At 39.0% G+C, this 14,439-nt stretch overlaps 1 protein-coding gene across 2 annotated transcripts in view; it reads left to right on the top strand.

Moving 5' to 3' along the window:
- esyt1b (extended synaptotagmin-like protein 1b) overlaps positions 1–14,439 on the top strand; it is an 83,619-nt gene that overhangs the window by 45,816 nt on the left and 23,364 nt on the right. Inside the window, exons 26-36 of one of the 2 annotated variants that reach the window (XR_005007297.1) lie at positions 2,089–2,195; positions 5,088–5,322; positions 6,417–6,593; positions 6,684–6,766; positions 8,584–8,632; positions 9,717–9,806; positions 9,896–9,991; positions 12,374–12,445; positions 12,533–12,618; positions 12,695–12,841; positions 13,790–14,032. Coding sequence is in view for 1 of the 2 variants with exons in the window: in XM_036571572.1 (XP_036427465.1) it covers positions 2,089–2,195; positions 5,088–5,322; positions 6,417–6,593; positions 6,684–6,766; positions 8,584–8,632; positions 9,717–9,806; positions 9,896–9,991 (837 nt within the window). In the remaining variant the exon portion in view is untranslated. Of the gene's footprint in view, positions 1–2,088; positions 2,196–5,087; positions 5,323–6,416; positions 6,594–6,683; positions 6,767–8,583; positions 8,633–9,716; positions 9,807–9,895; positions 9,992–12,373; positions 12,446–12,532; positions 12,619–12,694; positions 12,842–13,789; positions 14,033–14,439 lie in introns of those variants that run through there. The other variant, XM_036571572.1, reaches the window with a different exon arrangement.

Raw genomic sequence — 14,439 nt, 5'->3', positions numbered from 1 at the left:
ACATCCACAGCACATAGCGCTTTTGGAAGAAAACCTCGTATCTCCGTTTTTGATGTTTTTCAGTTTTTGACATAATTTGAAAATGCCTGTTACTCTTTACATTGTATGTAAATTTCATGATGAAAGAACCAAAAAAAATGGCCCAAAATGACTTGGAAAAAAGTCTGGTTCCATTGACTTACATTAAAAGTAAAGTAGGTTTTTTCCTTCTCCTGTAAAGTTACCATTTTGGAGATACGAGGTTTTGTTCCGACAACAGCGATAGGTTGGTTCTGACTGGTTTAACTCATCTGCAGGCAGGTCGCAAACTCTGTGTTACTGAGTTAAAATTCCTCATTGAAAACTTAGGCAGCATTGTTTATGATGTGTTCTGTAACAGAAACTGAAGCTCTTGTAATTTGGAAATTGCACTTATTGAAATTGCAATTTTAAGATGAAAACAATCTTCCAGCCCTACTAGATAGACATTATATTAGATAGATTTTATTGGGTCAGGATGAGTCATTGTTTACTTTCCAGTCCAGTTCTGGACGGATCTTCAGCCTGTTTGAATTTTACGACTGAAGACGTGTGTGAGTCAGCGTGGGATAAGTAACCGAACGAGTGATTCAGGCAACAGACGTCCGGAGAGGCCATGAGCTGTTACTAGAATGTTCTGGATTGTTATCTTGAGATTATGACTTAATTATGTTGTGATCTCAAGATAAGAACTTTGTTTTTTTGAGATCACAGGATAATGAACTCGTTATCTCCGGAAAACAACTGTGTTATCTTGAGATCACAAGATATTCAACTCATTATTTTAAGATAACAACTTTATCTTGCGACAACAAGATAGTTAACTAGTTATTTCACAATAACATCTTTGTTATCTCAAGAACAAGTATAATTAACTTATTTCATCATAAACACTTTGTTATATTGGGATAACAAGACGGTTAACCCGTTAACTCAAGACAACAACTTTATCTTGAGATCACAAGATAATTAACTCATTATTTTAAGATAATAACTTTATCTTGAGACAACAAGATGGTTACCTCGTTATTTTAAAATAACATCTTTGTTATATCAAGAAAAAAGGAAAGTTAACTTGTTATTTAATTATAAAAACTTTGTTATGTTGGGAAAACAAGACAGTTAACCCGTTACCTCAAGACAACAACTTTATCTTGAGATCAGAAGATAATGAACTCGAAGATAACAACTTTGTTGTCTTTATCACAAGATATCAACTCGAAGATAACAACTTTATCTTGAAACAACAAGATAGTTAACTTGTTATTTCAAGATAACATCTTTGTTATCTCGAGATAAAAGGATAATTAACTCATTATAACATTTCATTATAACAACTTTGTTTATTTTGAGATAACAGGACAGTTAACTCGTTAACTCAAGACAACTTTATCTTGAGATCACAAGATAATGAACTGGTTATCTCAAGATAACAGTCCAGAAAATTATAATTACCTCATGGCCTCTCCGGGCTTTCATGAAAGGGTGAGTGGTGATGGATGAGTGTCAAGCTGATTGTGGGAACACTGGAAAACTGCTGTAGAGAGTGCTGCTATAACTTTAGTGCATTAATAGCCTGAACTCACTTTTAGGGCTGGGAAATATGACAATATTTATCAATATTGTGTCACAGTATACTTTTCTGAGCATATTGCCGGTACTTAATTGCAAAGAGAGCACAGTTAGTCTCTTGTTATTGGATTTAGTGCAGGACAGAATGCAAAATATTGAAAATTGTTAGTAGTATTGGTAGTATTTTTTAAATGTGGTACTCTTTTGTCTTTACCGATTCATCAGATGTCAGAAAAAATATAGTTTTCGTTGAAACTTGAAGCTCTCATATTACATTTTATTCCTTATCGCTCATCTTTACTCACTTTACAGTTTCGGTTGCCAGATTGTGTAGTTTGCATCCAGCTTAAGTAGACAAAGCCCTGAAATGCTTGTTGTTTTACTGCTTATTCCAACCTGGTGAGGTTTGTAGTGTACAAACTGTTGTATATTGTGTATTGGTTTGTCTTTGAGGTCTTTATGTGTATTAGTGTTAAATGTGTCGTGTCGTTTGTGTAGATTCTGTGCCCTAAAGTGACGGAGAGTTTCAAAGAGCACTCAGAGACGCCTGCTTTACCCAAGACCTCCATCAGAGAGAGCAAACCGGAGGCGGAGTCCGTTCAGAAGTGAGAAAGAATACAAAAGCACCTCACATGGAGATGCACAAACACTCAGACAGACTCCTGATTTGTATTCGTTTTTTATTGTAATGTTCTTTAATGAAATTTTACATGTATTTTGGCACATAAAATACAGTGCAAAAGTTTGAAATCACACATATTAATATTTGCTGTTATTGTATTTGATAATAACTTATAGAGTGTAGATTGAGATTGTATCAGCTGGCCACCGGAAGGCACTTTAAGATGCTTCATTCAGTGTTTCATTTTAGGGGGAACACAAAGAAATTATTGAATAATCAGTAATATTCTGTTATTATTTACAACCCCATTTCCAAAATAGTTGGGATGCTGTGCAAAATGTAAATAAAAACAAAATGCAATGATGTGCAAATCATTTTAACCCTATATTTAATTGAAAACAGTACAAAGACAACATGTCAGATGTTGAAACTGAGAAATTTTATTGCTTTTTGAAAAGTATTTGCTCATTTTGAATTTGATGCCAACAATACGTTCCAAAAAAGTTGTGATGGGGGAACAAAAGGCTGATAAAGTTGTAATGCTTAAAAAACACTTGGTAGTTAATTGGCAACAGGTCAGTAACATGATTGGGTATAAAAAGAGCATCTCAGAGAGGCGGAGTCTTTCAGAAGTAAAGATAAGGAGGGGTTCACCACTCTGTGAAAGACTGCATGATCAAATAGTGCAACAATTCAAGAAAAACGTTTCTCAACATAAAATAGCAAAGAACTTCTGCTTTTCATCATCTACGGTACAGAATATCATTAAAGGATTCAGAGAATCTGGAGAAATCTCTGTATGTGAGGGTCAAGGCCAAAAACCAGTATTTGCTGGCTGTGATCTTTGGGCCCTCAGGCAGCACTGCATTAAAAACAGACATGGTTCTGTAGAGGAAATCACTGCATGGCCTCAGAAACACTTCTGAAAACCACTGTCTGTGAAAACAGCTCATCACTGCATCCACAAATGCAAGTTAAAACTCTAAAATGCAAAGAAGAAACCAAATATAAACAGGATCCAGAAACGCTGCCACCTTCTCTGGGCCTGAGCTCATTTCACATGGACTAAGCAGCTGAAATCCTACATCAAGTAAGAACGGGAAAACATTTCACTTTCTAAACTACAGCAGTGTCTCCTCAGTTCCCAAACGCTTAAACAGTGCTGTTAAAAGAAGAGGTGATGAAACACAGTGGTAAACAGGCCCCCGTCCCAACTTTTTTGGAACGTGTTGTTGGCATCAAAATCAAAATGGGCAAATATTTTTCAAAAAACAATCAAATTTCTCAGTTTCAACATGTGATTTGTTGTCTTTGTAGCATTTTTCTTTAAAAATGTGTTTTACATGATTTGCACATCATTGCATCCTATTTTTATTTACATTCTGCACAGCGTCGCAACTTTTTTTGAAATGGGTTGTATTAATATTTGCATTTTTTTTATTCAATAATAACTTATAGAGTGTAGATTGAAATTGTATCAGCTATTCATCCGAAGGTACTTTAAGATGCTTCATTCAATGTTTAATTTTTTTATGGGGAGAAGCACAAAGAAATTATTGAAGAATCAGTAATATACTGTTATTATTTATTTGCATTAATTTCTTGGTAAGTTAACTTGCCTCAAGATTTGATCACCACTTTCCAAATATGATGCATTCTGCATGGTCGTTTTTATTATAAGTTAAAACCCCTTAACAAGCCAGGGCCCCCCCAGCGGGCCCGAAGTTTTATTACACATTTCTATAACCTATGAATAGCCATTCATTATATAACCATTAGTTTGTCTTGAAGTCTCTGTAGTTACTAAATAATAAGCCTCTGTATGAAGTAAACCTGGAATGTTAAGAGGTTAATTCTCAATGTTCCTAGTACGAGCTCTTTGGGCTTTTTGTACTTTCCTTGCACTCTTTTGTTTTATTTTTTGTTTTTGTATCCTCACTGTGTTCGGTGATTTGAAGGTTGTGCATAATAAAAAAATAAATAAATAAACAAATGTTCCACAGCTTCTCAGTCATTTTAGAATCTTCTCCAGCTGTGTTTAACATTCTGGATACATTTAACATTTATTCATTTTTATTTAGAGCATCATAATAGAAGCACTACATGTTTCCACAACAGGGAATCCACATTTTTGAACAGTGGTGTTTGTTATCTGAATTTGTTTGAACACAAATCTGAAGAAAATTTAAATCAATCCCTGAATTTGATCACTTTTCATATTAAATTTAGTCACGTTGAACTGCTGATTTAACCAAATAATGCAAAATCCAAATCGGATATCTAATAAAAGTATAAAAATCACATATAATCAACTGTATAAACTGATGACTTTTCAGTGGTTCTTTAGTACAGAAAATGGTTCTATATAGCACCATGAACACTCAAAGAACCCTTTGCATGATTAACGGGTTCTTTGCATCGTGAAAGCTTCTTTAGATTGATGTAGATGGTTCTATATAACACCAAAAAGGGTTCTTTTATTGTAACAAGCCTGACATCGTAACAATGGAAGAACCCTTTTTGGTGCTATATAGAACCATTTTTAAAAAGGTGTTACATAGAACCATCTACAACACATTCTCCATCAATCTGAAGAACGCTTTCACAATGCAAAGAACCCGTTAATCATGCAAATGGTTCTTTGAGTGTTCATGGTTCTATATAGAACCATTTTCTTTACTAAAGAACCCTTGAAGAACCATAATTTCATGCTGTTAGATGTTTATCCATGTAACTGTACAACATTTGACACAATCAGAACACGTTCTATAGCTTTTTTCCTCATCATACTGAACTGAGTTGAACAGTTAAATCGTAATTATGCATTAATATTGTCAGTGTTGACACAACCAAATGTTGTATGTGTGTTTCTAAGGTCTAGTGAACCGCTGGTTCCAGTCACTATCACCTCCTCTGTAACTGCTCCTGAGGAGAAGGAGAGCAGGAAGGTGCCAGAAGCTCCAAAAACTCCAGAAACTCCAAAACCTCTTGAAACTCCAAAAGCCCCAGAAACTCCAAAAGCTCCTGAAGCTCCAAAAGCTCCAGAGGTCATCAGTCAAGCTGACGTTCTACCCCAGCACACCAGCCCAGATCCCAGCTTCAGCACTGAGGTGAGGAAAAATGACGGGTTGAGCTGACAGCAGCTGGCCTTCCACACACTTTAATGAATATTTTGACTTAATCCTTGTGTGGTGTTGAGGTGTTTGTTACTCAGTGGTCTGCTGGACCCACTGCAGTATTGTTTTTTTTTAAATACAGTCATAACAATTTATGTAAAAGTACCAGATGTTTTAAATATCACAAGTGTCCAGTGTAGGGTTCTCCTTTAGCAGCTGTAGCCAGTCAGCAGCCTGTCCATGTTGTCCACACACACACACACACACACATACACACGCATACAAACACATATACACACACACTAACAGCAGGCCATGTAGGAGGAGAACAGAGTGAAGGACACAGCACCTCCACACTTTTACTCCCCGCAGGTTCACCCAACACCACATGTGTAATATAAATGTGTGGGGGGTGAACAGAGTGAAGACACTGAAAATGGGTTATTTTATATGTTCTTCACTGAAAATGAGCAAAGGCCAAGAATCTGAGGCTGAAATAGTAATAAATCATCATTTTTGTATATTTGTAAACATTAAAAATGGGTCCCACAGACCTGAACACCACACACGGGTTAAAGAGTTAAGAGCTTCTGTTTGACGACTTCTGTGCAGGGTTTGTCCCCTAGGTGGATGATGTGATGATATTAGAATGTTATCTGATGATATTTCATTATAATGATAAATTATGTCATGATAAGCTTTTCTTAACATTTTACATAGCAAATACTACAGGTACTTAATTGATGCTTACACCAGATCAGGCATAACATTCTGACCACCTCCTTGTTTCTACGCTCATTGTCCATTTTATCAGCTCCACTTACTATATAGGTGCACTTTGTAGTTCTACAGTTACAGACTGTAGTCCATCTGTTTCTCTGATACTTTGTTAGCCCCCTTTTACCCTGTTCTTCAGTAAACTGGTTAGCTACGTTAGCCTCGTAGCTCCAGGACAGAACTGAAGAAGCAAACTTCAGACACCAAACACATCTTTACCAGTCAACTACATTTAAGGGACGGGGGCAAAGTATGAGAATTTGATATTTCACTGAACCGTTCCTTTATTTTTTCCCCTTCTTTGCCTGTAGGGGGTGCTGCGGATCCACCTGCTGGAAGCTGAGAATTTAATTGCCAAAGACAACCTGATGGGGGGCATGGTGAAGGGGAAGAGTGACCCCTACGTGAAGATCAACGTTGAGGGAACCACCTTTAAGAGTCACGTGATCAAGGAGAACCTGAACCCCACCTGGAACGAGATGTACGAGGTAAGCAGACTCATCCTGAACAGGACATTTAGCTGAAACAGAATGTTTTAATGCCGAACGGTGTATTAATGTTCCTGTTGTTCTTTACAGCTGGTTCTGGCCTCTAAGCCTTCTTCAGAGGTTAATGTAGAGCTCTTTGATAAGGACATTGATAAAGACGACTTTTTGGGGAGGTAGGTACACAAAAGTGCCCGAGTCACGAAAAAAATCTTTTTTTAATTAAAGTTTTGTTAAAGTTTGAAAAGTAAATTTACTTTCCAGTCAATATTGTCTATTTATACAACTGTTCCGGCCACGCAAGCTGATTGGTTGAGAAGCGCTCTAATGAAGAAATAACAGAACGGCTTTTTCACAAACGCTGTATCACTACGCCGAGATGCCGTTGCTAAGCAACAACGTTGACAGCTGTAGGAGACGCTCAAGGCATTTAAACGTTTTATTCTTACTTTGCCACAAACAGAAAATGGACACTTTTAAGATCACATTTGACCGACAGCCGATTTGGTCAGACTCTGAAGATGAGACGACACTAAATTCCCAAACTGTCATCACCACTGAGCAGCTTTTCAGTCGGCAGCTGAGACAGAAGAACAGCTAAACAACCTGGAATCAGCCAGAAATGAACCCAACACCATTCGCCAAACTAAACGGGCTGTAAGATGCTTTACAGACTGGCTGGAACAAAACAACATTAATACTGATCTGGCAAAAACTGACAAAACTGAGCTGAACTTGATATTGCGGCAGTTTTATGGCTCAGTCTGATTTGGTCAGACTCTGAAGATCAGACTACACGTTTGACGAATGGTATTGGGTTCATTTCTGGCTGATTCCAGGTTGTTCAGCTGTTCTTCTGTCTCAGCTGCCGACTGAAAAGCTGCTCAGTGGTGATGACAGTTTGGGAATTTAGTGTAAGGAGCTGGAGAACGAACTGCCGGCTGAGCAGCGAGTGGGCGGAGCTCGTTACTCTGACATAGCAACAAGCTGCTCGTTAAGGAACTATAATTTGGTGAAGGAACTGCGAACATTAAAACATATTAAACGCCGCGTTCACGGCCCAGTTTATTAATTTATTACTTTATTTATTTACCTGTTGTATTAAAGCAACAGAACACTCGAGGAGTGTGTTATCGCCAATAACATCACGGCTGTGATGATCTACGGCGACCAAATCACAGCCGTGATGTTATTTTGCGATAACACACTCCCTCTCAGGTTCTACTGCTTAAATAGGAAAGCTGGGCTGCAAGAAAACCTGTTTTGAATTAATTGTTTTATGATGTCACAAACAAAAAAATGCATTTATATATATATCTGCCTATTCAGGCTACAGCAGTTTAGCTCCAGTTCACTCTGAGGTTATAAGAAGTGTTTCAGCCTGGGCTGCTTTTTGAATGAGACACAAAATACGACAGCCAATCAGAACAGAGCTCATTTACATATATCGGTCTTGAAGGCACAGTAACAAAAACAGCCTGTTTACACTAAAAAAGGGCACCACAAAGGGCTCTTTGAACGATGCCATTGAAGAACCCACATTTTAAAAAATAAATTTCTGAGTTAAGTTTTTAAAGAACCTTTTTCCAAACCAATAGAACGTTTGCATTGTATTGAGTTTCTATAAACTGTAAAACGTTTCTTTACACTCACATCTCGTTTACAGAAATGGTTTTCTAAAGAATCATCCATGGACGATTCTTTAGCTGTTATTCTGTGGCATTGTGAAAAAACACTTCTGTATTTTTAAAAGTCTAATTATAAGAGATAATGAGAGATTGGTCATCTGAAAAATGGACAAATTGAATGAATGGGTAGTGAAAACATGCAAAAAATAATATTAGCATAATGTTCCTGTGTCTGCTGGATTATTTTGGGGTATGTCATGATTTTTTTGTTTAAATTTCATTAAAAAGCTTTTGAAAGATAAATTTTACATGGTTTTGTGAAGGTAAAAGTCAGTCCGTTTGAATTTGTGCTTTTCCTTTACCAGGTTTCGCGTCAGCCTGAGTGAAGTCGTTCAGGCTCAGTACATTGACCAGGTCAGTGTGAAACATTACTCTTTCATTCCTTGTTGAACCTGTGATGATGATGTCATGTTGTAGCGAGTTCCGTCTTTTCTAGCACAACCTAAGAAAAGTTTAGGTGACACTTTATTTTGAGTCCTTTTAGCTGAAACAAACACTCAAAGGACTTTCGGTAACATGTCAAATACATGGGGGTTAGGATTAGGATTAGGGCCAGGGTGAGGGTTAGGATTAGGTTTTGGGTTGAGGTTAGGGTTAGGATTAGGATTAGGATTAGGGCCAGGGTGAGGGTTAGGATTAGGTTTAGGGTTGAGGTTAAGGTTAGGATTAGGATTAGGGCCAGGGTGAGGGTTAGGATTAGGTTTTGTGTTGAGGTTAAGGTTAGAATTAGGATTAGGGCCAGGATGAGGGTTAGGATTAGGTTTTGGGTTGAGGTTAAGGTTAGGATTAGGATTAGGGCCAGGATGAGGGTTAGGATTAGGTGTAGGGTTGAGGTTAAGGTTAGGGTTAGGATTAGGGCCAGGGTGAGGGTTAGGATTAGGTTTTGTGTGGAGGTTAAGGTTAGAATTAGGATTAGGGCCAGGATGAGGGTTAGGATTAGGTTTTGGGTTGAGGTTAAGGTTAGGGTTAGGATTAGGGCTATGGTGAGGGTTAGGATTAGGTTTTGTGTTGAGGTTAAGGTTAGAATTAGGATTAGGGCCAGGATGAGGGTTAGGATTAGGTGTAGGGTTGAGGTTAAGGTTAGGGTTAGGATTAGGACTAGGGTGAGGGTTAGGATTAGGTTTTGGGTTGAGGTTAAGGTTAGGATTAGGGCCAGGATGAGGGTTAGGATTAGGTTGTGGGTTGAAGTTAAGGTTAGGGTTAGGATTAGGGCCAGGATGAGGGTTAGGATTAGGTTTTGGGTTGTACTGCACTGTCCGATCCAGAATCTACATCACATTTTCTGAAGCTTTTGTAAAACAGGTGACACATTTTCACAAGTGACCACATTTTAACAGCATTTTCATGAGGCCAGGAAAGAAAAATCATTTTGATCCAGTTTTTAGAATGTGACTCCTTTAAGAGCTGCATTGTTTTTGCTTCTGTGTCTCTTTCTCAGTGGTTTACTCTGAATGATGTGAAACATGGTCGTCTTCACCTGGTTCTGGAGTGGGTGCCCACAGTAACTCAGCCTGATAAGCTGCAACATGTATGTACTGTCCAAATATATTTATATCTCAAAACATACTATTAACACAAATGATTGCATTAAACTTTTGAGCTTTTTTGTTTTCTCAGGCTTTGCAGTTAAAGTCCATTCAGTCCTACCAGAATAAAGCTTCTCCCTCTGCAGCTCTGCTGTTCATCCTGGTTGAGAGAGCTCATGCGCTACCAGTGAGTAACAGACAGAGACACTACAGCCAATCAGAAATGCTCCCTGCATCATGCAGTGTTATGGGCAGATCTACAGTAATGCCACATGGTTTAATGTACACTATATATCCAAAATCTCCAGACACCCCATATAATTACACAAGTCAGCTTCAGCACAGCAACCACTCATAAGAGGTCACCATGCCCAAAGCCAAGTGTGGGCAAGAGGGGTATAAAGCCCCCCAGCATTGGGCTTTGTGGGCAGTGGAACTGTGTTCTCTGGAGTGATGGAGCTCCATCCAATACCTTTGGGATGAGTTGGAGTGATCCAGAACTAGGGTCTGATATAAAAAAGATTAATCATTTTTATATCAAAATCATAATTTAACAGAGTGCAATTCTCAAATCACAAGAGCTGCAGTTTTTTAAATTATAGACTACATTACAAAAAACAATGTCTTAGTTGTTAAGAGGGGAAATTTAACCTAATGACACAGAGCTTCTGAACTGTAGACCAGTCAGAGGCAACCAGACCTGCATGTGTTGTGACATCACAACCACAACTACATTCAGGGGTCAAGCCTCAAACCAGAAAAAGTGGATATTCTGGCCTTCCTTGCCCAAAAAAACAGGCCTGAACCTTAATTTATAGAAAATTATCACAATTTAAATTGTAGTTGTAATATTAGTCAGAAAAATTGCGATTAGATATGTTCCCCAAACCGTTCAGCCCTATCCAGAACTGATCATCCAACACCAGTACTTACATTTATAGCAATTGGCAGACGCTTATATCTAGAGCGACTCACAACTGTTTGACCATTTTTACACAGGTAGGTGAAGGGAGTGTTAGGAGTCTTGCCCAAGGACTCTTATTGGAATAGTGTAGTGTGTTTACCCAGGTGGGGACTCCAGTCTACAGCGTAGAAGGCTGAGGTGTTACCCATTGCACTATACCAACCTACTTGACCTCACAAATGCTCTTGTGAATGCTAAATGCAGTCAAATCCACACAGCAATGTTCCAGCATCTGGTGTAAAGCCTTCCAAGAAGAGTAGAGGCGGTTACTGTTACTTTAACTGTCTGTTAAACGAACAGTTGTTCAGCAGAAAGTCGACACAATTTCCCACTTATACGAGATGTAGAGATGACGTGATTGATGGCTTCTGCAGTTTAGCGCTGGAGCTACAGGGCTAACGTTGCTAACAGCATTTGTGTTGTGTAAAATGTCCTGAACGCAGCGTCCAGCTACACAGTGACGTTGTACTCGTTTTTATAGATCGCGGTAATTCATACTGCGTCCTTAAGAACATGAACAAGCCTGCACCACCTTAACGAAGACCTGAATGTGGTTTGACCAAATGGACACCAAATGTCTTGGCCGACCAAAATTTTTATGTGATTTGTCGCCAAATCACTCCTTTAGTAGTCTTAATTTCAGAAGAAATGCTGGATGAGCAGATGTCTACAAACTTTTAGACATTTAATGTACCTTTATGGTGTCTTACTATATAGTGACAACACAAATGTTAAGAAAATCCATTTTCTCCTTTCAACAGAAATCAAACCCACAACATTTTATATCCATTTTACCATCTTGGCTGTAAATATGTCTCAGTATGTGCTGTTGTGCTAGTATAGACTAAAATATAAACAAAAACACAGACTTACTTTGCTCTGTTTTAAGCTTTAGTTCAGCTATAACTGCTTTTCTTGCATCTCCAGCAGGAAACTTTTCCACAAAAGTAGAACAGCTTCTTGTAAAATGTCTCTTAACATTCGTTTTTTACGAGGCTGAAGTCGCTTCTCATTCGCCAGCTTCTTGTTCGAATTTTCCCGTTTCACCTTAAATGGTGCATCTGAGGCACCAGAACGTAACTGCTGCACCATTTAAGGTGGAACGAAGAAGAAGAAGAAGAATCTGACTTCAGCTTTGCTACTTTTTAGTGTTTGTCAGTTTCTTGTTGCAGATTAAACGTATCAGGAAACCAGCTGAGTGCTTATAAGTGCAAATAAGTCCATTCGTCTCCAATTTATCAATGTTCGTCTTAAATCTCTCTCTTTGGCGTTTCGTTAGCTACTAGCTAAGTGAGAATGTTGTCGTTGCTATGGTGACTAGCAGTCTGCGCTGATCTTCAGGGTTAAATGGTGAATTAGCAGTTCTACATTAACTCCATTTATTGTTAATCTGTGTTGAACGATCAGCAGAGCTTTATTTTACTGTAAAGGAGGATTATTTTATTTTTACCTACTAATCTAATTCAGCTGTGGAGCCACAACAGGGCAGTAAAAGAGCCGCATGCGGCTCCAGAGCATCATGTTGCCGACCCCTGATAGAAACTACATCGTAGGGTAGGCCTGCAATGATGACGTACTAAAGTTTTCTTCTGTATGTGTTTGTAGATGGTGAAAGGTGGGAAGGAGCCTAAAGCTGGAGCAGAGCTTGTTCTTGGAGGAACTTCTTACAAAACCAAGGTGGGTCCAAGGGTCTCCTTATTTATTAAAGGATTGAAAGAGCTTTTTTCCTCCAACAGTCCTAATTACCTCTTGTCATCTTTAAAGGTGTGTGATCGCTCCACCTCTCCTCACTGGGGGGAGGCTTTCCACTTCTGCTCCACGATCCCAATGAGGACACTCTAATCATCAAGGTGAGTTGGAGTTTGTTTGGGTACTGTGGACTAAGAACATTGAAGCTGTCATAGCAACCTTCTGTTCTCTCCTCAGCTCTCCAGTGGGTGGGACCAGCCGCTGGGTTCTCTGGTTCTACCGATCAGAGAGCTTCTCTCAAAGCCAGAGCTGCTGCTGGACCAGTGGCAAAGTCTGGACGGCGCTTCACCTGAGAGTCAGATCCTGCTGAGGGCGCAGCTCAAGGTAAAACCCAATAGTGTTTTGGTAGGCGAGCTGTAACTTGGATGTAGCTTGTCTTGTCGCTGTTGCTGCAACTGCAACACTGTAGATGGATGAAGGTCAAGCAAAATAGCCAGGATGACCCCAAAAAAGATGAAAAGATATGTGGACACTTTAGATGCAGTCTCATGAGATTTAAAAAAAAACTAAAATAGTGGCTATCTAAACTGTCAAAACTCTTAGATAATAAACACTTATATATATATATATATGAATGAAGCTGGATTCTTAGATTCTTATTCACTTATTCAGATTCTCCATTCTGCCTTAAATCGTGCAGTGGTTGCATTTAGGTACCGTATAGGTAGAATGGGAATTTTTAAAAGCCAACATCAGCCTTTTTACATATATACCTCAATAAATCCATCCAAAATCCTGAAACACCTTCAGCAATTTCTCTTAATATGAACACAACACTAAACTTTGGCTTGGCGCTGTTTAATGAGCAGCTAACGAGCAGCTCAGCAGAACTATAATCAGCCACTGGAGCTGCTGGAGCTGTTGAACGCGTCTCACTGGCTGGTCTAACGCTGCGTCCCAAACCACACACTTCTATACTTCACCTACTGCACTAATGAGTGCACTTCTGATGCTACTGCACTGTTTAAAGATGGTGTAACACAGTGATAAACATGTTCCTGTCCCAAATGTTTTGGAATGTGTTGCAGGCATTATATTTGGAATGAGTGTATACTTAAAAAAACAATGACGTTCATAAGGTTAAAACATCAAATATTGTGTTTATGTACTGCTCTCAGTTTAAAACTGGGCAGACAGAATGTACCAATCACCTTCGGTTTTTATTAGCAATTTACGTACCGTCCCAACTTTTTTGAAACTGAGGTTGTAGATAAAGAAGTAGATGTTATGCATAATAGTTCAAATTAATACATTATTCTATTTGGGCACCAGATTTTGGCCTCGAAGATGGACAAAAGAGTTGAAAAGCCTACTGAAAAGCCCATCGAGAAGCCCATCGAGAAGCCCATCGAGAAGCCCATTGAGAAGCCCATCGAGAAGCCCATCGAGAAGCCCATTGAGAAGCCCATTGAGAAGCCCACTGAGAAACCTGCACAGAAGCCTGTTGAGAAGCCTATTGAGAAGCCTGTGGAGAAGCCTATTGAGAAGCCTGTGGAGAAGCCTATTGAGAAGCCTGTGGAGAAGCCTATTGAGAAGCCTACAGAAACGCCTGTACAGAAGCCTACTGAGAAGCCTGCTGGTGCAGACAGTTCCATGGGTGGGAGAAGTGAGGCAAGACCAGCACCCAGTCAAGAGATAAAACAGGAGACCAAGCCAACTCCGAGGTAAGACTACTCATTCTTATGCACTGCTGTCGGCATTGACTCTGCTGACATTTGGGAAAGGGATCTTTAAGCTCTGCTGTTTTTTTGTTGTCCACAATAGAAAGTTCTCACATCAGAGCCCACTGATCCTGACCTTTACAAAACAGAATAACAGCAGAGTGAGCTTTAACCCACCAGCCTAAACAGAATTTAATTTGGTCTAATAATGTGTCCCTATGTTTTACCTTTATATTTCAGTGTTTACTACTCTTTTCAGGC

The sequence above is a fragment of the Colossoma macropomum genome, unplaced genomic scaffold, assembly GCF_904425465.1.
Source record: "Colossoma macropomum unplaced genomic scaffold, Colossoma_macropomum, whole genome shotgun sequence".
Classification (NCBI taxonomy): Eukaryota; Metazoa; Chordata; class Actinopteri; order Characiformes; family Serrasalmidae; genus Colossoma; species Colossoma macropomum.
The sequence above is the reverse complement of the archived record's forward strand: the minus strand, read 5'-3'. Positions and strand labels throughout refer to the sequence as shown.